This window comes from Sorghum bicolor, chromosome 3, assembly GCF_000003195.3.
Source record: "Sorghum bicolor cultivar BTx623 chromosome 3, Sorghum_bicolor_NCBIv3, whole genome shotgun sequence".
Taxonomy (NCBI): domain Eukaryota; kingdom Viridiplantae; phylum Streptophyta; class Magnoliopsida; order Poales; family Poaceae; genus Sorghum; species Sorghum bicolor.
The window spans coordinates 65,646,940-65,671,016 of NC_012872.2; the positions used below are offsets into that span (position 1 = coordinate 65,646,940).

General features: G+C 44.1%; 3 protein-coding genes across 4 annotated transcripts; all 3 read right to left on the reverse strand.

Moving 5' to 3' along the window:
- On the reverse strand, positions 7,657-9,130 carry LOC110434210 (protein RETICULATA-RELATED 3, chloroplastic-like). The gene has a single exon (XM_021458023.1). It carries the CDS (start codon positions 8,966-8,968, stop codon positions 7,937-7,939), a length of 1,032 nt encoding a protein of 343 aa, XP_021313698.1. The 5' UTR covers positions 8,969-9,130; the 3' UTR covers positions 7,657-7,936.
- On the reverse strand, positions 9,674-13,174 carry LOC8082422 (14 kDa zinc-binding protein). The gene is made up of 5 exons (XM_002458619.2): positions 12,587-13,174; positions 11,630-11,687; positions 11,089-11,178; positions 10,084-10,201; positions 9,674-9,995 (listed from the first exon to the last, which is right to left on the reverse strand). Exons 1-5 carry the CDS (start codon positions 12,874-12,876, stop codon positions 9,925-9,927), a joined length of 627 nt encoding a protein of 208 aa, XP_002458664.2. The 5' UTR covers positions 12,877-13,174; the 3' UTR covers positions 9,674-9,924.
- On the reverse strand, positions 13,520-18,290 carry LOC8082423 (ABSCISIC ACID-INSENSITIVE 5-like protein 2). 2 transcript variants are annotated; one of them, XM_002458620.2, is made up of 4 exons: positions 17,919-18,290; positions 16,837-17,786; positions 16,624-16,695; positions 13,520-13,998 (listed from the first exon to the last, which is right to left on the reverse strand). In XM_002458620.2, the coding sequence occupies exons 2-4, from the start codon at positions 17,683-17,685 to the stop codon at positions 13,918-13,920; spliced, it is 1,002 nt and encodes a 333-aa protein (XP_002458665.1). In that variant the 5' UTR covers positions 17,686-17,786; positions 17,919-18,290; the 3' UTR covers positions 13,520-13,917. The 2 variants fall into 2 exon arrangements, with proteins under 2 accessions (XP_002458665.1, XP_021312577.1); XM_021456902.1 differs by having other exon boundaries at positions 16,837-17,829.

Consider the following 24,077-nt stretch of genomic DNA (forward strand, 5'->3'; position numbering starts at 1 on the left):
CTCCCTCTCCCCCGGGTACGGTGGATCAGAATTTTATTCGCATTCGTGTCCTTGGCCCATCCTCACCCAGGGCCCTCTTGCCTCACGAGTAACGTTTTTGTCAACTTGACATTTTAGACGCTCTCATTTTTACAATTTACTCATGAGGGACATTTAGTTCCATGTGAGAGACTCCGAATCGATGACATCAACTGAGACTAAAAGGTCACTTTGTCCGAGTTGAGAGCATCTCCAGCAAGCTACCTAAATGGACTACCTATCCATAATCTGAGTAGTGGAGGGTTAAAAATCCACTCTAGCAGACTACCTATTTCACCCAACAGATTTGTTGGCTACTCAAATCCCCCTCTCCACTACTCATTCCTGTTGGGTCAAGAACACTACCCAAATCTTTTTTCCCCACCCACGTGCCTCTCTCTCTCTCTCTCCCATTCATGCTCTGGTTGTCAGACCTAGAAGTCATCCTCTGCTAAGACAAAAATGGGTAGCTAATTTTAGATAGTACTGCTGGAGTTGAGAGCAAAATCTAGGTAATATCAAAATAGGTGGCTACCCAAATAGACATTAGGTAGTCTGATTTAGGTAGCATTACTGGAGATACTCTGATAACACTATATGGGACTAAAGGACATTAATCCCAAACTCAATTCTAAGTGGGACTAATATGCTGAACTAAAAATCCTTTCTCTATTGGTGGATGTAGCTGTAAGAGCTCTTATATGTAGGGATGAAAACGGATCGGATACGGACGGATGTCACTCATATCATATTTGTTTTCATATTTCTTGTCGGATTCGGATTCGAATACGGATAATGTCAATCATATAGGATAAGATACAATTGGATGTCGACATCATAAATATACGATTTAAGTATTCAGATACGGATACGGTATCGGATGTTAAATATTCGGATTCGGATACGGACAGATCTGAACTCCTATAAACGAATTCGGTCTCGAATACGGTCGGAAAATATCCGTACCGTTTTCATCCCTACTTATATGCAAGAATTAAAAAGTAAGCTTTATAAGAGAAATAAATGAGTCATAGACAAACCAACTACCATACGAGTAGTCATTAAAAAAATATTATATCGTGTGTCTTGTTCCTAGAAATCCATGCTACCTGCCTAAGCCCTTGTTTAGTTCATATTAAAAACCAAAAAATTTTTAAGATTCTTCGTCATATCGAATTTTGCGGCACATGCATGGAGTATCAAATATAGATGAAAATAAAAAACTAGTTACACAATTTCCATGTAAATCACAAGATGAATCTTTTAAGCCTGACAATGTTTGTCAAATAAAAATAAAAGTGTTACAATATCAAAATCTAAAAACTCTTGGGAACTAAACAAGGCTTAAATCAAATAGTGTGGACGTGGCGGCACACAACTCAGCCATGTAGCTAATAGCACGTGATGCTGACTTTGTCGAACACCGTCGACATGAAGTGCGTCCCTGTCGACGACGGCGAAGGCGGTGGCGCCACGGGCAACTTCAGCGGACACTTAGGCCCTGTTTAGATTGGAAACGAAAATTTTTTGGGTGTCACATCGGATGTGTCGGAAGGATGTCGGGAGGAGTTTTTAGAAACTAATAAAAAAACAAATTATATAGCTCGTCAGGAAACTGCAAGACAAATTTATTAATTAGTTTATTTTTTTATCTACATTTAATGTTCCATGCATGTGTCCAAAGATTCGATGGGATGGATGAAAAATTTTTGGGTGGGAAACTAAACAGGGCCTTAACGTCCAGCCTTCGACTCCCGCCTACGTGAACCGGACGGTACTTGAACGCCCCGGTGAGCCTGAGCTCGAACTCGACCACGCCGGCAACGGTCTCCCTCGCAAACTCCGCCGCCTCGTCGCCGTTCAGCGCAAATCCCGGTGACGACGACACGGCTAGCATGCGGAACTCCTCCGTGCGCCGCGGGTCCATCCACATGCCCGCGTCCGCCAGCCGGGCGCCTTCCAGGCGCCTCCCCGCGAAGAGCAGCTCGGCGTCGAGCGGCGCGGAGTGCTCGGCGCGCATCGCCCAGTTGCGGTTGCGTAGGGAGACGGTGAGCGACAGGTCGTACGCGAGCGCCGTGCCGTTGGCGCCGGCGAGGGCGAGCCGCGACACCGACGCGTCCTTCACGGCGGCGCGGACTGGGTACACGACGCCGAAGGGCGGGACGAGCACGCAGATGAGCGCCACCCCGATGAACAAGCAGGCGAAATTTATTCTGCAACAGCAGCCGCACAAGCCGACACAGGCTTCGACGATGTGCAAGCAGCGGGCGTCGTCGTCGTCGTCCATGATCCCGACCAATCCGCTAAACGCCGGCGGCGAGGCTGGCTGTCTTGCGCAACGCGAGACGATCAATCAAGAAAACTAGACCCAGAACAACGCGCTCAAGTTGAAAATTGCGCCTAATTCGTGCCCTCGGGCGTAGTTTTATTCGTACAATGATAGTGTTCTCGGTTCTGTTTCGATTCCAATCCGATTACAGCACTATTACGCGTTTGCGTTATCGTGTTTGTTTCAGCCTCTCCACCCGTCCACCGTTATGGAGTCCCGTACAATAATCGGATACCGTGGCATACTACTGAACTGATCGATCACGCGGGCGGGCGCAGCGACCAGGAAAATTAGGATATAATATAGGGGTCAGCGCTAAAATCTCAGCCCAATGCATACAGATGGTCCAGGAATTTCAACCGAACTTTCAGCCTGGATTGGGTGAGATTCGGCCCATGAAGAAGCATGAAAACAGGGGATATGCGATCATTCCTTCCAAAGTCCATTATCAACCCATTACTTTTACTTCTGTTGGTAAAAAAAAAAAAATCCCCCATTACTTCATTGAGAGGTTCTCGTCAGACTATCCATGGCAAGCACAGAATTTTACATGCAAAACTCTTGCGAAAAAAACACAGATGATCTTCACTATACAAAGAGAGTTTACAAAACACAAGGAATACAATGAGTCGTCTTCACTCTTCCTGTGCGGCTTATAATAAGGATGGACCGACTACAATTAAATACAGAAATAAATCAGCTAATAATATAATCTGAACCACGGTCCTCCAGGTGTCGCTGTAAGACTCACGTTGTAATTCAGATCATATTCCTAAGTAATTATAAGTCTCAATAGCACATCAGGTCTTAGGTTCGACTCACTGCGGGTACGAATATTCTAAGATTTAACAACTTTGTGCTTTTAGTGGTAGACGACATTTCCATCGATAACGAGACGACTATGGTGACTTTATCAATCTCGTCTTTTATAGGAATATCAGACCCAAACAAATTAATATGAAAGCTCTGGCCTATCGTGAAGGTTTGACGCTTGGCATTATTCAGAATGGTGATCGATTGGGCGAACGTGATTAAAAGCATTCGTGGAAAATGATATGGGTCCTTATGGAGAGATAACCCGAGAAATCGACGTGAGGATGGAGACCTTCAATGTGAAGGTTTGGCGCTTGACATTGATAAGAATGGTGATCGATTGTGCGAACGTGATTAAAAGCATTCGTGGAAATGACATGGGACCTTATGGCGAGACAGCCTGAGAAATCAACGTGACGATGGAGACCTTCAATGCGAAGGTTTGGCGCTTGGCATTGATCAGAATGGTGATACCGAGTCCTCCGCCACTGTCTGATCGATTGTGCGAACATGATTAAAAGCATGCGTGGAAATGACATGGGACCTTATGACAAGATAATCCGAGAAATCAACGCGAGGATGGAGACCTTCTGTTCGATGGATATTGTAAATGGTCACTCAAACATCGACGTCCATATGGTGGCAAGGAGTTGTATGTTTCGATCAATAAGATGGCATGTATGGTTTCTTGATCCGTAACCTAGCGTTTTTGTTACCTTTCCTGTGAACAATTCACGGAATGTGAGGGCGTGAGTAGAATCTGATCTTGCTAAAATGAGGTTTCACAGACAGGAAAAACATGAATGTGACAGAACAAAAAAAATCTATGAACAATTGGGAAAGGGAGACAACATGGAAAATCCCCTTTCTACCTAACTTTTACTACAGCATCCTCTACTGTACAAGCAAACAAATGTTCCTATTCTAGCCAGAGGGAAAAAAGGGAGAGAGAAAAAGCCTACAAAGACTTCACATCGGCAGCCTGCAGAGAATGCCTTCCGGAGTCGCTCAAAAACTCTGGTATACTCCAGCTAGTTTTGTATCGGGTTGGACCTGCTCGGCGTCTGCTTCTTTAGATTCTCGGACACCTCGGCGTCGCCGCCGCCAGGAACCTTGTTTGCCGCCTTAGCCGCTGCCTGGAACACCTCTCGTCGCGCTTTCTCCAAGTCTGAGCTGACGAGTACGCTCTGCAAGAGCTTTCTTGATTGGATGCTGTCCTCAGCAGAAGGTGCCAGGAGGCAATGCAGGAGTAGCAAGGCAGAGAGGAGGCTGAAAGCGCAGACGCTGATGGCTCCCATGGAGCTTACTGATGAATGATGAGATCAACTGAGAAATGGGGACTGGGAACTCAGGTGTGCTCTTATAAGAACTTCCATTCCATGTGAGTACAGTCAGCACCGAGAGATCAGAGATCCGAGCTCAGGAGCTCTCATGATTGTGTTTTGATTCAGCATGTGCATGTGTGATGTGATTAGTTCAGTACACCAACTCCCGTTTTTATGTTTTTGTGTGAGTGCCCATTCGGCGATTGTGGGCAGCACATGGAGCCATAGATTCCATCAACCTTTCCCTCTTCTCCACGTATTTTTTTTCTATAACAAAGTCTTTTATAAAACATGAGCATGAGTTTTATTTCGTGGATTTCAATTATTGTTTATTGTGAGATTAGATAAACATTTTTGTGTAATCTTAGTCTCCAATTCCTGTCAACTTGCAGAGAAATGGTTTCTTGGTATATTGGGACCAGTGAACTGTAGCAATTCATTCAGCTTTTGCTCTTCTTTGCTGTGGTCCTTGCTAGATGCTTGCTACAAAGCTGCTTTACGAGTGATGAGTGGCTCTAGATCCAGATATCAGCGGTGTCATGATAAATCAGCAATTGTATACCTGACGTACAGTCCCTCCGAATCATGTGACTGGACCGTTCATTGTATCGGGAGAAAAAGAAAATGTGACTGGAGAGTAATAGGCGCCAAATCTGGTGCAATTAGAACTTACTAGAATATAATAGGAGAAAAGTGGCAGGAGTGAACATCCACATGCCATACCCACAGGCAACATGACAGATCCATTTCAAGATCTCAAAAGGCCCCAAGCATTTGGACTCACCGGTTTGACCACGCTAATCATTGGTTTTGTTGCCTCACCCACACCGTTGTCTCCTTCAGAACAAGTCCTAACATATCCTAAGGTGCATGAACCCGTTTATCACAAATCTGCTCAAACCGGGATATATTGTAGTATAGAGAGAGAGGGAAAATACGCTAATCATCACGAGCACAATTAGGCCTCGTTCGGTTATCATTGATCCTGCCCCGGAACTATTCCAGGCCCGTAATTTCTTCAGTATTCTGAGTAGCGCGGGAACCATTCCTGCCCGAACCAGGTCGGAAACATGCTAACCGAACGGGGCGCCTTAGTCTATTTTTTGCCTAGACCGCTAGATGGTCTGGACGGGTTCGTGGCAAACCGGGGTTTTTTTTATAACTTTTCTTTTTCTAACTATGGCAAACCGGTTTGAATACCTGAATACTTGAGAGGCTACTCCATCGCAGTTTGATGCGACCTGTACTGCCTGGATCACAAGCGCAGGCAATTTTGGCATGTCCGTCTGACGTGTGATTTCCAACGAGAACATTAGAACAAGCCGTGATCGCGCTGCGTCGCGCTGCATGTTTAACTTGAAGGCGTAATGGCTGGAGCGCCGGCGCGACCCAAACGGACAAGACAAAGAGCGGGCCGCAGAATTCTTGCCAGCTGCCGAGTAAAAAAAAGTAGCCCGTCTCCGAACCGCGCATTTGGCAGCGCCTGCGCCGCGGCCGCGGGAATATGCCAAAAAAAATTGCAGCTGATTCGGCACGAAACCTGTAGTAGATTATTGCCTGTCCGGCTCTCCCTCTGGCTAGTCCAGGCCATCCGGATTCCGGGCAAGCCTTCCAAGGCAGGCTCTCCTCAAAGTTGCTTTGGCAGCTACAGACGGATGACGAGGACCGTAGGCAGGTGGCGGCGACGTGAAGGAGACGACGAGTCCGCAGCAACCAAGTGCCGTTACTGCCGTGTCCATGTTCAGCCACTGTGACTGTGACAAAGGCTTTCATGCGACCGTGCCCGTGGACAGGCAATCACGCATGGACTCCGCTGGCGCGCGCGCGCGTCCGGTTCAGGCTGGACGTCGATGCACGCCAGGTGCAGACACACATGTTTAATCTCCGCGCCGCGCCGAGCCGATCTGCTGGTGATTTGACGTCGTCGCGTGTCTTTTTCGAGGGGTGATCACCCCACGACTGAACAAAATTGCGATCCCTAGCAAGCGTAACACGTCAAGCAAGTACAACCTGTCAAAGCTCACAGTCGTGGACCCGGCTGGACCAGCAATCGTCGCTGGAGGTCGCCGTCTACTACCAACAACGGTGAGCGGCGGCATCCGTATTTGGGGACCTAAAATCCTCATTGTCTACCAACAACAGCGTCACAACAAACTCCAGATCGAGTGTCGGAATCCTATTGGCCAAAACGAAATGTCAAACCATTCCATTGTGTAGAAACTATTCCTGCTTGTGTTTATTCAGAATTTTTTAAAAAATGAATAAGCACTAAAGCACAGCCAACACAAACACAACTACACAAGCCAGATTAAGTGAAATGATGCATGAACAACAGGAAGCACTCCTATTCGAGTGTCGCAATGAAGCTTAGAACCTATCGAGATTGTCACGTTTGGTAGCAACAGGAAAATATATATCCTCCCGATGTCAACTAATACATACAGTACAAAGCTATAGCATTGCTTCCATGAAACTTGGAGCTTTAGGTCTACTCCCACCAAAATTACAAATTTGAATCCTCGGTTCAATTTGTACTGCCAAGGATGACAATATGCCAACAACCAATCAATTAACCAAGAGTCAAAAAAAGTAAATATCGGTTACTGGACAGTTGTATGTACATATCAAATACAATACAAACTGATGAACCATAAAGCTCTGCCTACTGGTTAAGGTGAATGCAATCTGATAACACCAAAATTCTTTCCCGCCCTGTTCATTATTTTCCACATGCTCCAACTTGACTATAAAATCTCAGGTGTCATAAGACCAGAAGTTTTTCCCCACTTGATCTTAAGCATGACAGTTACAATGAAATGTAGCACTAATACCGAAATATAGTTCCAGCAAACAACTTAGACCCATGCATTGTTTTGGCATGGCCTTGTGGCCTTACTGCATCAGTAAGGCATTCAATGTGGAATCTTGATTATTAGGTGAGCATAAGCCATTGCAAAGTCAGGGGGAAAACAAACATCAGGTTTTAGATGTGTTCAACAAAAGAACCGGTTTCCAACATCTGAGCAGAAGTTTGAATTTGCATTTTGCCCCTGGCTTGGTTACATGAAGACCTGGCTCCTATGCACCTATGAAAACACTAGATCTCATCAACAACCCCCCCCCCCCCCCCCCTTAGGTCAATGAGTCCTCTCTCATCTTTACACCATAATATCATTCAGAATGATATATATTGCATGCAAATCAAGCAACTGAAGGTATAACAAGCAGGCTACCCATTGAGTCAACGATCAAATGAGCATGAGAGAAAAACTTTATTCTAAGATCACTAAGCATGCCATCATCAACACCGATAAAACACAGACTGACTTAAAAGAAAAAGTTTTGAGCCTCACTCCACTCCTTATTCCAACCAACTCTACAGGTTTCTTGGTCTATGTCCAAGAAGCAGCAAACGAGTCTGGGACGATGCACTCGCCCTCTCCTCTACCATTTACTTACCCTCTCCATCCCTTGCCTCATTGATGGCATCTGCTGCGGCATTGCCCACAGCTATCAACCTCTCCTTCTCTTCCGCGACCGTGGCTGGCTTATCTGATTTTTGCGCCCCGGTCAACCTGGCAAGCAGCACGAAGGACATCCCACCAAGCACGTTGTTCATGCAGCGGAGAGCAACAACGGACACCTTGAACACCGGCGCCGGTGCGACCTTGCCGAGCAGGTACTCGACCCCATTCAGCGTCTGGTACCGCAGGTTGCTGCTGACACCCATGTGGAGCGCCCAGGTGGCGGCGTTGAGCAGCGTGGGCGGAGCCTTGTTGGGCGTCTCGAACGCCGGGTCCATGCGCTTCCGCATCGCGATAAGCCCGTTGGAGATGGCTGTCCCGGCGAGCCCGGCCGCGAACCCGACCACCGCGAAGGTGGCGCCCTTGGACATGATCGTGGCGACGCGGGAGCCGAGCGAGTACGGGCCGGGCTCGAACATATGGCTGGGGAGCGCTTTGGCGGCGGACGAGGCGGCGGCGGCGACGCCGGCGGTGGGGGCGAGGAGGTACATGAGGACGAAGTTGAGGATGGATCCGACGACGAGGGTGGAGAAGACGAAGTCGAGCTCGTTGAGGCCGAAGTTGGGGCGGGAGGCCATGTCGCCGAGCACGCAGGCGGTGACGCCGACGAGCTCCTCCATGAGCACCTTGAAAGGGAACTGCGGGTCCGCGGCGACGCGGGCGGCCCACCCGGCGAGGAAGAGCCCGAGGATGCCCCCGCGGCGGCCGCCGTCGCCGCTGCCGCCGGAGCCCGCGGCGTCGCCAGATCCGCCGTACGATCGCGGCGGCGGGGGCGGGGGCAGCCTGCCCCCCGGGCCGGACGGGCAGGGGGACCGGAGGCGGAGCAGGGACGAGGAGTTGGCGGAAAGCGGTGAGAAGGTGAGATTCGCGGTGGGCGCGGCGCGGTGGGGCGCGATCCGCGGGGAGGAGTCGAGGTGCGCCGGGAAGAACTTGGCGGCGGCGAACGCCGTGGAGGCCATGGCGATCCGGACGCGAGAGGATCGCGCGCGTCCTGTGTGCCCCGCGTGCGAGACGGCGGCGGCGGTGCGGTGCGGGAGGTGAGTAGGGGCGAGACGGCCTCGGATGGGGAAGGGTTTTGGCCTTTTGGGGGTTGGTCACTGGAGTGAAGTAGTGCCGAGCTGTTTGGTGGGGGGGGGGGGGGGGGGGGGGGGGGGGGGGTTGGTGGTGGGGACTTCAAGTGCGCTGCGCTCTGAGGTGCTTCGTGCGGGCGACCACCTGTCCGTGAGTGCGTCCACCTACGACTACGAGATGGCTGCTTGCTGGAATCTGGCGTTTGGGTGCTGAACAGTGCGCGAGCTTGGAGCATCTCGTGTTGCTGATTTCGCTGTTCCTTTCGAAACGGCTGGGTTTCAATTTGTCAGGAGGTATGGTTTCGACAAAAAGAAAAAATAAGGTTCTTGTCCGGTTTTGGCTCTAAGGAGTGGCATGATTAGGCATAATTGAGGGGAGTTCTTGTCCGGTTTCTTGTTAGATGTTGTGGGGCTTGTTCGCTTATAAGTCATATTTTTTCTATCAGCAAGTAATGTTTTTTCTCTCACAATAAATTAGTGAATAGTTCAGTTATGGCTTTTTAGACAAACATTGTACTAGACTACCGCCAGGTATTAATTGAGAAACAGGTCATGATTTACTGCTGGTAATCCTTTGCTCTTTTAACACGGATAACAGAGAGCAACGAAACGGGTGGGTTCCGCACACGGAATCATAACAGGAACAGGGGGCAGCGTCTACGGATGACTGTTCTCCAACTCCAACTCAAAACGAGTTTTGCAACACAAAGCAAACTGCGCATGAGGGTGTGTTATGACTTATGAATTCCTAACGAGTGTACAACATGTCCCACTCCCACGAAGCCCTTTGCCTGGGTCTTACAACAATAGTTCTACAGGAGTAAAGTCCCTTCTGCAATATCAACTCATCCCGGTGGCCAATTCATCTGCCGTCCACCGAGAAGATGAACGTGCAGGTGGTGGTAGACCCATTGCGCTACGTAATAACAGAAGACAAAAATCAGTCGAAACCACCAGGGCACCAACAAGATGGGTTCTATTAGAATCAGTGAACCGATACTCACTTCCTTTGGGTCCATCGTTGATGACAATTCTGAAGCCATCATCAAGCCCTTCCTGCTTTGCTACAATCTTTGCAGCATACAGGAGACTGCCCAGAACTTCGACATGCCTTTCTTCTGCCTGGAAACAAGCACAGCAATGCATTACAGTTACTGTACATTATTTGTGCATCAGTATATGCGCCAAGAACCTTGAATCCCTAAATAAGTCCTAAACTGCTATTTTGTCCTTTATATTCAAGTGTTATGAGCCTATGAGGTGCAGGGTGCCGAGAGGCAAGGTCTTCATAGCAATACCACAAAACATAAATGGTTGTGGTGATAAAAAAAAAACATAAATGGTTGTGAGGTGGTGAATTACGAAATATTTTAATAGTTTCTTATTCTAGTCAGGCTTGTGGAGAAAGATAAAGATTTCCTCACAGTGTACTGAAAATCAGCCTGCTATATTCCAGAATATGATAATTAGCAAGTCATGATTCTAAAAAGCTCTCGTGTTAGGGAACCACGCTTAGTTCAGTTGGTCAAGCTTTTAGTACAGTTAAGGGCTGACTGGCCAAGGTTCAAACACCGGTTCCTGCCACCATGGGCCTTTGCATAAAGCTGGTTTGTATTCTACTCACTGCAACCTCAAAAGCTCTTGTGCCACAAATGGCACAAATCATGGCAAGGACTGAACTGGTGGGTCCATTTGCATGTTTTGCCCAAAAAAAAACGAATGGAATAAAATAAATGGGACAGATAAATGAACCTTCATATGTATTGGTACACTTATGACAAACTGTTACCACAAAAATTAGTGACTTGCTGAAAACTACTATCATTAAGGAAGTGTTATAATCATTCATGAACATAGAAACGTCCATGTATCAATTAACATTCAAAGCATAAGGTAAACCGATCATATTTCAAACATCTAGTACTCCACGATAAAAGCTGTCAGCATACAAGGCGCAATACTTGGCAAAATACAATCCATAAAGATGGGGAATAGATGAATATGCATACCTTCGACAGCCTAGACAGCCCATCGTTAACCTTCGCAATGATTATAATATGTGTAGGAGCTTGTGGTGATACGTCTCTAAATGAAAGAACCTGCAGTTATAGGCATACAAATGTGACATCACAAAAATTTAACTGTAATCACATACTACACTAATATTTCAATCTGATTCTTGATATCCATAAAGACACATTTCTGAAGGTTGTTGGCTTGCCAAGGAAGGTGTTATTTCAGGAGCACAATTTTTTGAGCATAGACCGATTCATTTCCTTCTTAAGCATTAAAGATTTGAATGCGAGATCCTCTGCTATGGCAGCAAGGATGATAGAGATGCAAACTTCCCCAGATTTTGGAGCCCAGAATTTCAAGGAGGAATGTCTACGGATAAGTGGTTCTTGAGTTTGTACGAATGGCATATCAAGGAGACAAGGAGGAACATCACCATAGCACCAAGGTGACAGAGGCATCATTAATTTAAAAGTGTACATTTATAGCATTAGAAACAGTAGGCACTCTATCCTGATAGCATAGATAATATTTAACCTTCTCATCCTCATAAACCACCTGAGATGGGATCTCCTTCCGAATAATTTTGTCAAAACTACAAAAGGCAGAGAGGTAATCATGTGAATGGAGCATGTATGTGTGAAGAGGATAAAATAGTATTCATATACAAAAATTACCAGAACAGCCAACACCGATGCTTTTTCTAGTAAAAAATAATGAAGTTTGAATTTAGCACAAGTTAGCAATTAGCATGTACTTCACATTTCTAAGCAACAAGCATGATGCCGAAGCTTGATTAGCTAACAGGGACTGCTATGCAGCGAAGTTATCTGAAGATTTCTGCAAGTTTCACTAGCCATAGGATGAGTGCATCGTGACGGATAAACGAATGTTGCCAAGCCAATGATATATTTTCAGGAGCTCAATAACAAATTCCACCAGATGCCATGCCATAATGTGTGGGATTGCTTTCCTAGATGATGTGAGGTAACTAAACATGGCCCAACTAATGAGCTTATGTCTTATGACAACTGAGCTCCTGTGGAGGTTGAGGTTGAGGAGAGGAGGTTGTGCTCCTGCTCCTGCTCCTGCATGTGGTGGACTGGTGGTTTCAATTGCATACCTCAAAACAAGGCCCTTAGGTAATGATGCCATCTGAATCAGCACTATGGACATACTGCATTCGGATATCTTGATTCACCCAATTGAGTGATAATCTAAGCACATCGGCGTCTCCTATAAAATCTATCAACCTCAACAGAATACGATCCTGACTACACGAATGACGAACCATCCCTCGCATTGGGACCAGCACAGCTCCGCACCGAAGTCCAACACCAAGGATCCAAAATCCCAGGGTACTCTCTGCTTTTGCTTATTTTACTAGAACGAATTACTCGCCGTCACGCTACCAAATCGAAGTTAATTACTCCCTCATGACGCTACGAAATCGAATTGACGGTACAGGATTTGGAGAGAATCAAGAGAGCTGACATGGTAGGGGTGCCGGTGGCGATGGGCTCGGCGGCGAGGGCGGCTTCCTTCTCCCCGGACATGGCTGCCGGACTGCCGAGCGGAGGGCATGATAAGTGGGACGCGATGACCGCGAGGCGGTTGCCGCTCGCCGTCGGCGGAGGAAGTTGAGCGCTCATTCCCAGTGAATTCCCTCGCACCCTCGCTCCTCCTCGTCCAAAGGTGAGGACTTGACCATTTGCTCCCCACGCAGTCCGACCCACACTAACTAGATTACGCCTTCTTAGAATCAAAACGTACTTACTACGCATCTGACGCGAGTTTAGCGAAGCCTATCACGGTTCCCAACCAATTCGCAATGTGTCAGGAAAGCGCACTGTTCTACACTTCTATGTGATATGAATCATCCGATTTGCGCATCAGAAGGTAGTACTCCTATGAGGTATGAGCATGATTAATTTAGTCACTAAATTAAACCCACATCTGAAATCAAGGCCCTGGTAATGCGAGGTTCAGAATCGGCATTTGGTTTTGGGTTTTCTCGATCTGTATTTGAAACAATTGACATTTCATGCTACTAAAACAGAGACATCAACACCATTTTTCAGAAGGAAACACATCAGCATCTTATCGGGCTGTACGCGACGTTTCACCAGCATATAATTGAACACTTACAGGCTTAATCAGCACGAGACCGGGGCTCCACAAGTTGATGCAGTGGGGTCACCAGGTAACCAATCAGACCCAATATGATGCAGTGGGGTCAGGGTAAGTAACCCGGACCAACTGCAATACCACAACTTCACAAGTTAGACCAAAAAAATTTCCAAACAGATATGCGGCAAGGCCGCAAGGATGACCCAATGGCGTACACATGAAGTGATTCCTTGTGCCCAGCAAAGCATTTCGACAAATAAAAGAATTCAGTATTAAGCAATTCTCCCAGAAGATGCATCAAGAAACTGACTCCTGTCACTATAACCCAATACAAGGTGATGGAAAGATTACCAAAGGGTTTCCATACTGCTCATAGTTATATGTATCCATCTGGTACAATGCAAGCTTCGCAAGCACAGAATATCACACATGCAAGAGCAGGGTTAACTCACACCATGTAAACAAGCTACGACCACCTACATGTGTCCTGCAGATTTACATACTAGGCTAGTAGCAAGGCCTCGAACAGCACATGCTAGGCTCCTGCTAGTCTAGACAGAGACTGAGGGAGAGAGCAAACCATCGAGCTAGGATAAGCAAAAACTCCCAAGCTAGCAAATGATTCTAAACCGACGAGGCAAAAACTTACAAGCCACAGGACTTAAAAACTACGAAACAAGATATTCTGGATACAATCAGAAAGTCGCCGAGCCTGTTCTCCTGAGTTGGTACTTGGGTTCCGGAAGAGGCGCAGAGAAAAGTATCTTTTCCAACTCCTGAAGATAACACAGAACAGGGTAAGTGAGTCAACAGAATCCATCATTAACTCCATCAGAGTACACGAATACAAGAACCTACTTACCTACCATGGGAACTGTATTGAATTAAATAAAAGAACCAAGAAATCAGACCAACAGATTGTTTGCAACTATCTAAGCATTTGCATCAGTAGTAGAGCACCAGTGTCTTGGTTTTGATTTATTTTATTTTTATTTTTTGGCACATGAGAAATTGATTGTCAGAATACGATGTCAGGAAATTGCTTCAACCTGCTCATTCACTGATAAAATTACAACAATATGAAAGACGAAATTACTCAGTAACATAATAGCCATCTAAGACCATAAGCACCAAATAAAAGATCAAAAAGTTGCAACCAACTAAACAAGATCACTTGGATAGAAATTAAAGTTTGAGATTGAGGCTACAAACATACTAACTGAAGAATGAACAGGCGGCTGTATAAACTATTGAGTTACCAATATCGAGTGGTCATCAAGATGTAGCAATAAAGACCAAGATGTCAAGTACAAACTTGAATAGCTAGTTACATATCACCCATCAACAATAGCATCTAAAGAAAAGAACATTAGTTATGATGGCACTAACTCATCTGTGTAAATGACTGAACTCTGAACCCACAGTTTTATAAAACAGAACTCAAACCTGGACATTTTTGCAAACTATTTAACATATAAATATCCAAATTACACTGGTAGAACTTAAATTTTAAAAACTTTTGAGTTATCTAGAAAAACTTGAAAATATAGTTTCCACAAACAAATGATAATAGCAACCAAGAGCTCTCTATTATAAATACACATCATATGTCCATAGAGCTATAGTTCTCTTCTACTCTAAGGGCTTGATTGGTTGTTTGCATTAGCCTTAGCCTACATTAGACCTTGTGCAGCATAACCTAAACGTATGCAATGTCTTGGCGTTTGGATGTTCTGTACCGGCAAGCAACATTTGATAAAATTGTGTTTGATTGTTTACTTTTAATTGCATGTAGTCACCTCCACGTTCGAGTTGAGGTCTCATGTTTCTAGTAGAAGTATGAGGGATGAGAATATTTCATTTTTGTGTGCTCATCGGGTTGTGCAAACCTGCATTGTGTAATATGACCGAATCTTATGCAGTATACTGTGCAAGCCTGAGCTTATACAGGCAACCAATCAGACCCTAAGAATTTAGAGCTAGATATAGCGGGCTTGGAATGCACCCTTCTGATGCAAGACAGTAAATCAGAATGTTGTTGTTGTATCCAGCAAGAACATAAAATGGCTCTCTTAGAATTTAAATGAACATGTTTATCCATTTTTTTTGGCACATCATTCACCATATATGATTACTTTGAATGTGTATAATAACATTTGGTGGCCTTTTGAGGGTAACTGCGTAAATAAAAGATAAGCAGCTATTAGTGTTTCCAAATTGTAAATCGAGTCTAGTCACCTGGGAACAACTAGCTGGCTAGTTGTGAGTCACAATTAGTTTAGGACTAGCCATCCTAGTTGAATAGTTGGCCCAGGGCAACCTATTGCCTAGTTGGTTGGCTATCCCAGTATCATTGACTGCAAGACTAGATGGAGAAGTTTATCCCAGTATCATTGACTGCAAATCTAGTAGAGACTAGATGGAGAAGCTTATCACACAGATCAGGGTGCAGACTGCAGAGAGGACAGAGGAAACAACCGGCAACCAGAGAGAAGAGGTCGGGGCATACGTGCAACACACTGTGGCATGGACCTATGCTGGAAGGAGACGGAGGTGCACCGCAGTATGGAAGCGGAGGTGGCTGCAGTGTGGCAAGCTGTAGACAGAGGTGTCGGGTGGGAGAAACTTCCCTTTCCTACTTTTGCTCCATTACAGGCAGTGCGTGAAGATCGGCTACTTCGAAAACAAAGCTGCAGCTGTGTTAGTATATATAGTTGGTGACAAGCCAAGGTAATGTGGTCTGGGCCAGAGATACTGCTGGGCTGAAGCCAAAGTTGCCAGTGAGACATAGCCGACTAGTCAATGATTAGTAAACTAGCCAATGTAATCGAATCGGTGCACCTAATTGTGCCCAGGGAACAATTTGTATATTAATATTGATTATTCATGATTAACTGAAGGGTTTCAAAACACTTGATTAGTAAACTAGCCAATGTAATCGAATCGGTGCACCTAATTGTGCCCAGGGAACAATTTGTATATTAATATTGATTATTCATGATTAACTGAAGGGTTTCAAAACACTCGCAGCTAAAACTGTAAATAAGAATTAGAATTACCCTTTGCTATTCGAGCCTCAATAAATATTTGAAGGGACAAACAGCACAAATCTCATAATTGGATCAACCAACACATGTGGAACATCAGATCTTAGTTTGTATACCTACCTGAATTTGGTTTATCTCCAGCAACGGAAGCAAAAAGGATAGAACAAAGGAAAATAAAAAACCTTCAAGGGGTTTAGGGATGTTTAGATAAATGCAAGTCTTAAAAGTGGACAGAAAGAGGCAGATGTCAATAAGGGTAAAATGACACCCATTCAGAAGCAGAAAGTCATTTGTTAGCAAAACGAGGGTGACATTCTGATGGTATTGTACTATTGTATTGAAGAAATAAAGTACCTTTTGCTTCTTTAGCTTCTCATTCTCCTCTTCTAATCGAGATACCTTGTTTTCCAGTTCATTAGTGTAGGCCTGTTGAAAATACAGAGTAAGTAATACTCAGGCTTAAGAAGAACAGCGTCATCATTTCTAAAATTTTACTCACAGATCACAAGAAAAACTAGCTCAATCAATTAGCTAAAACATAGAAAGGCAGGAAACATATATTGCAACCTGCTTCCTAGCCCTTGAACGAGCAGCTGACTCCCTATTCTTGATCATCCTCTTCTGCCTTCTCTCCATCAACTTGTCTGCCACATCTCCTGGGGAACCACGCTTTGTACCAGGCGTTGGAGAATCAGAAAGTGCACCCATCATTGGTGAAGTAATGTGGCCATCAGAGTATGACTCCAGAATAGCACCTGGCCCAACATTCAGAGGCTGAAGGGCTAACTGGCCCGGCATGTAAGCACCTGGCAAACTATGTTGCCCGTGCTGATGGGGCTCGATAGCTGTAATCCGCTGCTGATAGTGGTCTAACCAGTGTGCCCCAGCAGTCAAACCTGCAGCCCCAGCACTACCGACCTGCTCCACATTGCCGACGTCATTCAAGTCCTTCAGATATCCTTCGGTGACAACCCCAGCTTTCACCAAGAAATCCTCAAGCGTCATCTCCCCAAGCGTCGGCTGCCGCTCCCGCCTCCGCCGACCACCCTCCCCAACATTTCTCTTTGGTGCATCCTGGATGCCCTTCCACACCTCGTCCACAGTCCTCTTGCTGAGCTCAGGCGGCATTGTGATGCTCCCCTGTCGATAGAGGCCCGAACTCTGCTCATACTGGCTGGTGGTGCCACCATCAGGGTCCAAGCCATCAGGAAAGACACTCTTCAGCAGCTCCTCAAGGTTCATGCTGTGAAGGGGTTCTCCCAAATGACTCTGCACCTCATCAAGGGTGAGATTATACAGAGACCCTTGTCTTGCCAGGCTCTGCATCTGCCCACGTTGCGCTGCGCCGGCACCGCCACTGCCACCCACGCCTCCACCACCTCCCCCAGCCTGTGATGCCATTGTCTGACTCCCCATCAATCAACAGATTTCAGGAACAACGCTAGCCGGTCTCCGCTTTACTGTCACTCAGATCAAGCGAAGACAAATCGCACATATACGGGCAGAAAGATCACAACCTGCAGATCCAAAATACAGGGGGGAGCCATCAGGCCGCTGCCACTGAACCCAACACGGATAAAAATGGGAAAAAGGGTCAATATTATTATGAATCATCAATCGAGGCATGGGAAGGGAAGAAGCGACCTTACCTGCACGTGAGACGCGCAACCCTGGCCGGCGCCGGAGTCGGTGACGACACCGCCTCTCAGCTCGCCGCGGGCGTCGACCACTGGCCTCGGCGCCTTGCGTCGGTCTGGGGCCTTCGAACGGAACAGGAGTGGGTCAGGCAACAAGGCGGAAGGCGCTTTGTGTGGCCGTGGCCCGACCGAGGCCGAGCGCCCTAGCAGGGCGCGGGCGGGCGGCAAAAATCTTTCCCTTTTACTTCTCAAGAAGGGCGCCGCCGCCTAGCATCTGCCATTAGGGGCGGAGGTGGAAAGGGAGGAGGCGGCCATGTGGTGGCTGGTTGGGTGTGCGAGGAAACCGGGGGCTTGAGAGATCTTGTTTGGTGTTAAGCAGCAGTGGTAGTACGCTAACTTAAAGCCTTAATAAAACTGCTGTACATGGTTAACTATAAGAACTAAGACGTGGGCCCCACCAGCAGAATAAGAAAAAATAGAATTGAAATGGGGTTCAAGCTTTTGTCTTTTCCTGGCTTGGAAAATAAGGCCTTGTTTAGTCTTCAAATTCTTTTGGTTTTGGCTGCTCTGCAGTATTTTTGTTTTTATTTGATAATTATTGTCCAACAATGGACTAACTAGACTTAAAAGATTTATCTCACGATTTACAGACAAACTGTACAACTAGTTTTTGTTTTCGTTTATATTAATATTTCATGCATGTGCCGTGAGATTCAATGTGACGATTTTTATTTTTGTTTTGAACTAAACAAGGCCAAGATCTTCTCGACACGGCTAGATGCAAGTGTAGATGGTGTCTATAAAGTATTTGGATAGTTTTTCTCTCATTTCTATTAGAATATAAAATAATATATTTAGAACTAGTTTATAAGTCAATGTAGGAACCGCCCTTACAATGTTTCATTTGAATGGCAAAAGGAGGCAACAAGAGAGACATTAGCCTTAACTGCATATCCTATGACTAAATTGCGATCCATTCTCGATGAGACTTAACATGTTTGACAAAGATCCCATAGCACCTTCCACGATGAATCTTTAGAGGAGTTATATCAAATACTATATTAATGAGAATTGACTCTACGTCGATTATGTGAACTAGTTGGAACGTAGGAGTTAAGAGCTGGAAACATAGACTAGTTTCTCCTAAATCTATTCTACGAATCATTTCAACCATGAAACCACTACCACGGATAAATTAGTAGCAAAGAGCTCATCAATCAAGCCCCTTTATATGACCACTATATTTAAGGCTCAACATGTTATGTCTTTCCTTTTGTAGCTTCATTGGACTAGCCCAATTATTGCTTTTACATACTCCAAATTAAACCTCCTTATACTTTTAGTGACATGGATATGTATCCCTATTTAGTATAAGGATGTCAAAGATTATCTACGTGTTCTATAAAGATTATAGTTTTTTTTATATAAGGCAAACAACTTCCTATAATCCTATTGTTATTCTCTTTGTCTCAAAACATCTGCGCGCGTGTGGTTTGGTCAAAACATGGGTGAGCATTTTTCTCAACTCAATTCTTGGTCCCTATGTATTCGGAAGTTTATATATACGATGATTAAATCTTGTAAAAATACGTGCCAGAAATAAAGATCATGAATATGGAGATCAGAAATATCTTTCTATACTGCTGCTAGCAGTCTCTTTTTGTGTGTATGGCTAATTTAAGTTTTCCTAATAAGTAATATGCATATGGCATCTGGGGGAGTAGAGACTTCCCACTCTAGATTCCTTAAACCATACTAAAACAAACTTCCGAGATGCCAACTTGTTAGTTTGATCTTTGTGCCTTTTCGGTATGTATGCAACAGGTAGTATAAAACGAAGAGTTTGGAAGTTCTAGGTTAGATCCCTTGCCAATATAATCGGGACAGCGCATCCTTGGACCATTTTTTCTTTTTTTGGCAGTGTTATCTTAAACACAAATTGCAGTTAGTCGGTTACTCTTATTTGTTTACCATTTAGACAATGTTTAATAAATACAAAAACAACCTAAACTATTTTTATATAGTACCACTAAAATATATTGTTTTGTGTATACTGTTTAAATAGCATAATAAAGTTAAAAGGCCTAAATTGAGTACATATTTCTACATGTAAAAATTAAATGTGCTAGCAAGTATATATATTTGTGCATGTAAAAATAAGCACTCTGGCAAGAAAAAACTTTGGGTAAAGAAACTAAATCCTAGCCCCTTCACATATTTACATTCTTAATTAGTTATTAGTTATCAGCTAATGTGGTGGCTCGGCTCAAATTCTCCTGTTGACTACACGGTAATTAAAACGGTTGTTTAACCCATTTAATCATGTTTAATTACCTCATTTTGTCTAGGCTATTTTCATAATTTATGGAGTATCTTTGTGGATCGTTTAGCGTCTAACCGATATGGTCAACCTTTGTTTATTGTGCACACCATGAAAACTGCATAAACTGACATTTAGACAAACAATATCCACGGTAAATAATCGTGAGCACCTCCTGATGATGTATATTGTGTTTCTTAGTAAGAGTTAGGAACAATATATATATTAATTATTAAGCTCGTACGTCATACGGCTCAATTTGCACCTTTTTGCACGGTTTCAAATACTTACCTTGACGTTATATTATTAAACTTTATTCTAGAATTTAACTATATTATTCTTTTAGTACATAGTAGTTTTTTTAAGGCGAAGATGTGGGATTCGTTCACTTGTTCTATAACTCGTACTTTTTCCGTTAGCCAATGATATTTTCTTTCTTACAATAAATCAGAGAACAATACTTTTGTTATGACTTTTTAGACAAACGAATAGGCTCGTGAGTGTTTACTTTCATATATTTAAGTGTATGCTAATGTATGTGAGTGTTTACTAATGTATCTCAATAAACAATACGCAGAGTATTTGCTAATGCATTTAATGTAAATTGGATTTTTTGTTCGATACTCGTTCTAAGCTGACTGATTGGTGTGTTTTTTTAAAAAAAAAATCTCTGTCCGACCGGTGGTGGTGCAACTTTCTCGTGGGACATGATGGAGACTTGGCAAGACGGCAAGAAGCGAGCTGTGACTGTCAGCATTAAATTATGCGTCATGCGTACCATTGGCAATAATAAATTAATAATGTATACAGAGTGACAGCGATATATGGTGATACAGTACAATACAATATTCATCAATCATCACGAAAGAAAAGCAAGCGCAAAACTCGCAATACAATAAAGCGTAGTAGTGGCTTGGTGGCAGAATGATGGTGACCATCTAAACAAAAACTCTTTAATCCCCAAGGCGCCAAGTGCTTACTGATGCTGCCTAGCTAGTCCTGCAGTCCTCCTTGACTTCACTGGATATATGGCCACTCGTCATTTGCTGGATGCCTAAAGTTGCTTCCTCGAAATGACATATCGTAGTCGTCGTAGGGCATGCATATATGCTTGCTAGCTACCTCCTAGCTGCTAGTACAGGAGAAGCTTAATAAGCAAATACTAAGGGCTAAAGGCCGGCCTGTTCCTTATGACCGATCAAGATATAAATACTGTTAATAAGCCATTGCGCTTAAAAATTCGGCCGGCACGTACTGCTTTATTTGTTTAGACAAATTATAAATTAATTAAACCAGCCCAGTAGGAATGGCTAGCTAGCTAGAGCACCAAGCAGGGTGGTGACGATGTACGATTAAGTACTAGTATTAGTGTATTGTATTGGAATAGAGAAAGGGCCGGGGAAGCAAAGCATATGCATGCGTATCTGGCTCTGCCTCTTCACGTGACGTGAGGCTTTGAGAGGCATCATCATCGCGTCCCATGCCTCCTGGCTATAAGATTATTGGGCGGTCGTCAGGTTTTAAGGAAATCGCTGATCTGAGGTGGTTAACTTGTTGTAGGCACTGATTATGTAGCTGGTTCCATGCATCGTCATAGAGGGAAAAGTTCCTCGGCCATTCGAGCGAGCTAGCACTAGACACCTCCAGGCAGAATAATGATTGCTCCGGTGTCAGTGGCTGCGCCTCATTCCACCGCTGGTGGTGCTCTCCTGCTTCACTGTGAGCTTGATCGCGCGTCTTGGGCCTTGTTTAGTTCCGAAAAGTGAAAAGTTTTCGATACTGTAGCACTTTCGTTTGTTTGTGACAAATATTATCCAATTATGAACTAATTAGGATCAAAAGATTCGTCTCGTGATTTACAGCTAAACTGTGTAATTAGTTTTTATTTTCGTCTATATTTAATGTTTCATGCATGTGCCACAAGATTCGATGTGACGGATAATCTTGAAAACTTTTTGGTTTTTAGGGTGAACTAAACAAGGCCTTGGACGTGAGCTGACAAGTGATCGACAACCCCACAGCGATCGCGCGGTTGCCACTTGCCACCATCCCCACCACGGCGAGGAGGCTTCCGGTTCCGGCCTTCCGCCTCCCGCACTCGGCTGTCGCCAAGTGTCGGCCCTGGACCCATCGACCGGCCGGGCGCTATAGGAGGTCTCAGGCTGTCAGAGAAAGTCCAAGTGGACCGGCCTTGTTCCGCGCGAGGAGAGGTGCCGAGGAAACGTGGGCTCGGCATCAGGTGCCGGCCCAGCTCCAGCTTTGTGATGAAGTGATGATCTGCATCCGCACACTCGACACTTTCGCATGCGCCTCAGGAAAGTGATCATCTCCTCGTTGCAGCAGCGTCCGTCAACAGTCAACACTCGACAAAGATTTAGTAACGACCATTTTTTCCCCCCGTTTCGGATCGGAGCAAACCCTACGCACCTGTAACTATTCATATCTAAATGCATCTAATTCCAGCAAGAGATCGTAAAAAGAGCAGCCCAAAAATAGATGAAAGAGTGATTCTTCTACGGCTGTAGAACAAATAACACAATTATAGCTAACCAAGGTCTATTTTTCTGTTGTAGGAGTTCACTGGTGTTCAGTCCATTCCTTATTCAAACACGGTACAATTTAGGCGGTGTTTGGATGTATATGGACGGCGTCACATGGGTGGCTCAAGGAGGGTGATGAATTTATTAAACCTAATTAATTTATTTTTAACATATTTTTACTGTAGCACTTACAAATTAATTTATTATTAATTATAGACTAACTAGATTTAAAAATTACGTCTTGTAAATGAGTCTTAGTATGTATTTTTTTTATTTTTTAAATAGTTTATATTTAATACGTTATATATGTATCTAAATATTTAATATGATAGAGACCTAAACTTTAGTCTGTACTGTACTCTTATCTTAGCATCATCTCCCGTCTACACGGGTTGGTGATAAATACATGATGTGATGTGACGTGATGTACATCTATAAAGATCTTATTTAGATTCGAAAAGTTTTTGGATTTTAACACTGTAATACTTTTGTTTTTATTTAACAACATTATCTAATCATGAAGTAACTAGACTTAAAAGATTCGTCTCGTGATTTATAGAAATACTGTGTAATTAGTTTTTATTTTTATCTATATTTAATATTTTATACATGTGCCGCAAAATTTGATATGACGAGAAATCCTGAAAAGTTTTTGGTTTTAGAGGTAAACTAAACAAGGCCAAAATAAAATAAGCAAAGTATACTTGTGCCTTCTGTCCACAACACAACACGTACGTACCCACACGGTTGTACGTGTCAGCTTGCGGCGCAGAGAGTTCGCCCTCTCCTCCCCTCCGGCCCTCCCCCTCTCTCTCTCTCTGAACCGTGCGTGAATCGAAGCATGCTGCATACTCCCTCCTTTTGAAATAACTGTTGTTCTCACTTTTCAAAAATAACTTTAATTAAATATATATTAAAAAAATATTAATATTAATATTAATGTTACATAATTAGTATTATTAAAAAGATTTTTAAATCTAGTTTTTTTAATAAATTTATTTAGAGATACAAATATTACACGTATTTTTTATAAATCGAGTCAAATTTGCGTTACGGAAACCGAAAACGACGCTTAATTTGAGATATGGGGAGTAGTACGCAATACCTGGTCATGAGCTCGATGTGCAGTTAAGTTCGCGAAATTTTTTAGGAAGTTATTACAATACTTTTTATATTTAATAATTATTATTTAAATATAAATTCACTAAATTTAAAAGATTAGTCTCATAAATTATCAAAAAATATATAATTAATTTTTTATTTTTATTTAATATTTTGATTTAATATGATAATAAATCTTGAAAATTTTTA

What these genes read in the sequence shown, in the direction of transcription:
- LOC110434210 (XM_021458023.1), bottom strand. Translation starts at nt 8,968, where the DNA reads ATGGCCTCCACGGCGTTCGCCGCCGCCAAGTTCTTCCCGGCGCACCTC.
- LOC8082422 (XM_002458619.2), bottom strand. Translation starts at nt 12,876, where the DNA reads ATGCGTAGTAAGTACGTTTTGATTCTAAGAAGGCGTAATCTAGTTAGT. An exon ending in GCCACCGGCACCCCTACCAT is followed by an intron (nt 11,688 to 12,586) that starts GTCAGCTCTCTT and finishes TGCCTTTTGTAG; the next exon opens with TTTTGACAAAATTATTCGGA. An exon ending in GGCTGTCTAGGCTGTCGAAG is followed by an intron (nt 10,202 to 11,088) that starts GTATGCATATTC and finishes GCTTGTTTCCAG; the next exon opens with GCAGAAGAAAGGCATGTCGA.
- LOC8082423 (XM_002458620.2), bottom strand. Translation starts at nt 17,685, where the DNA reads ATGGGGAGTCAGACAATGGCATCACAGGCTGGGGGAGGTGGTGGAGGC. An exon ending in GTTCAAGGGCTAGGAAGCAG is followed by an intron (nt 16,696 to 16,836) that starts GTTGCAATATAT and finishes TATTTTCAACAG; the next exon opens with GCCTACACTAATGAACTGGA. An exon ending in AGAAGCTAAAGAAGCAAAAG is followed by an intron (nt 13,999 to 16,623) that starts GTACTTTATTTC and finishes TGTTATCTTCAG; the next exon opens with GAGTTGGAAAAGATACTTTT.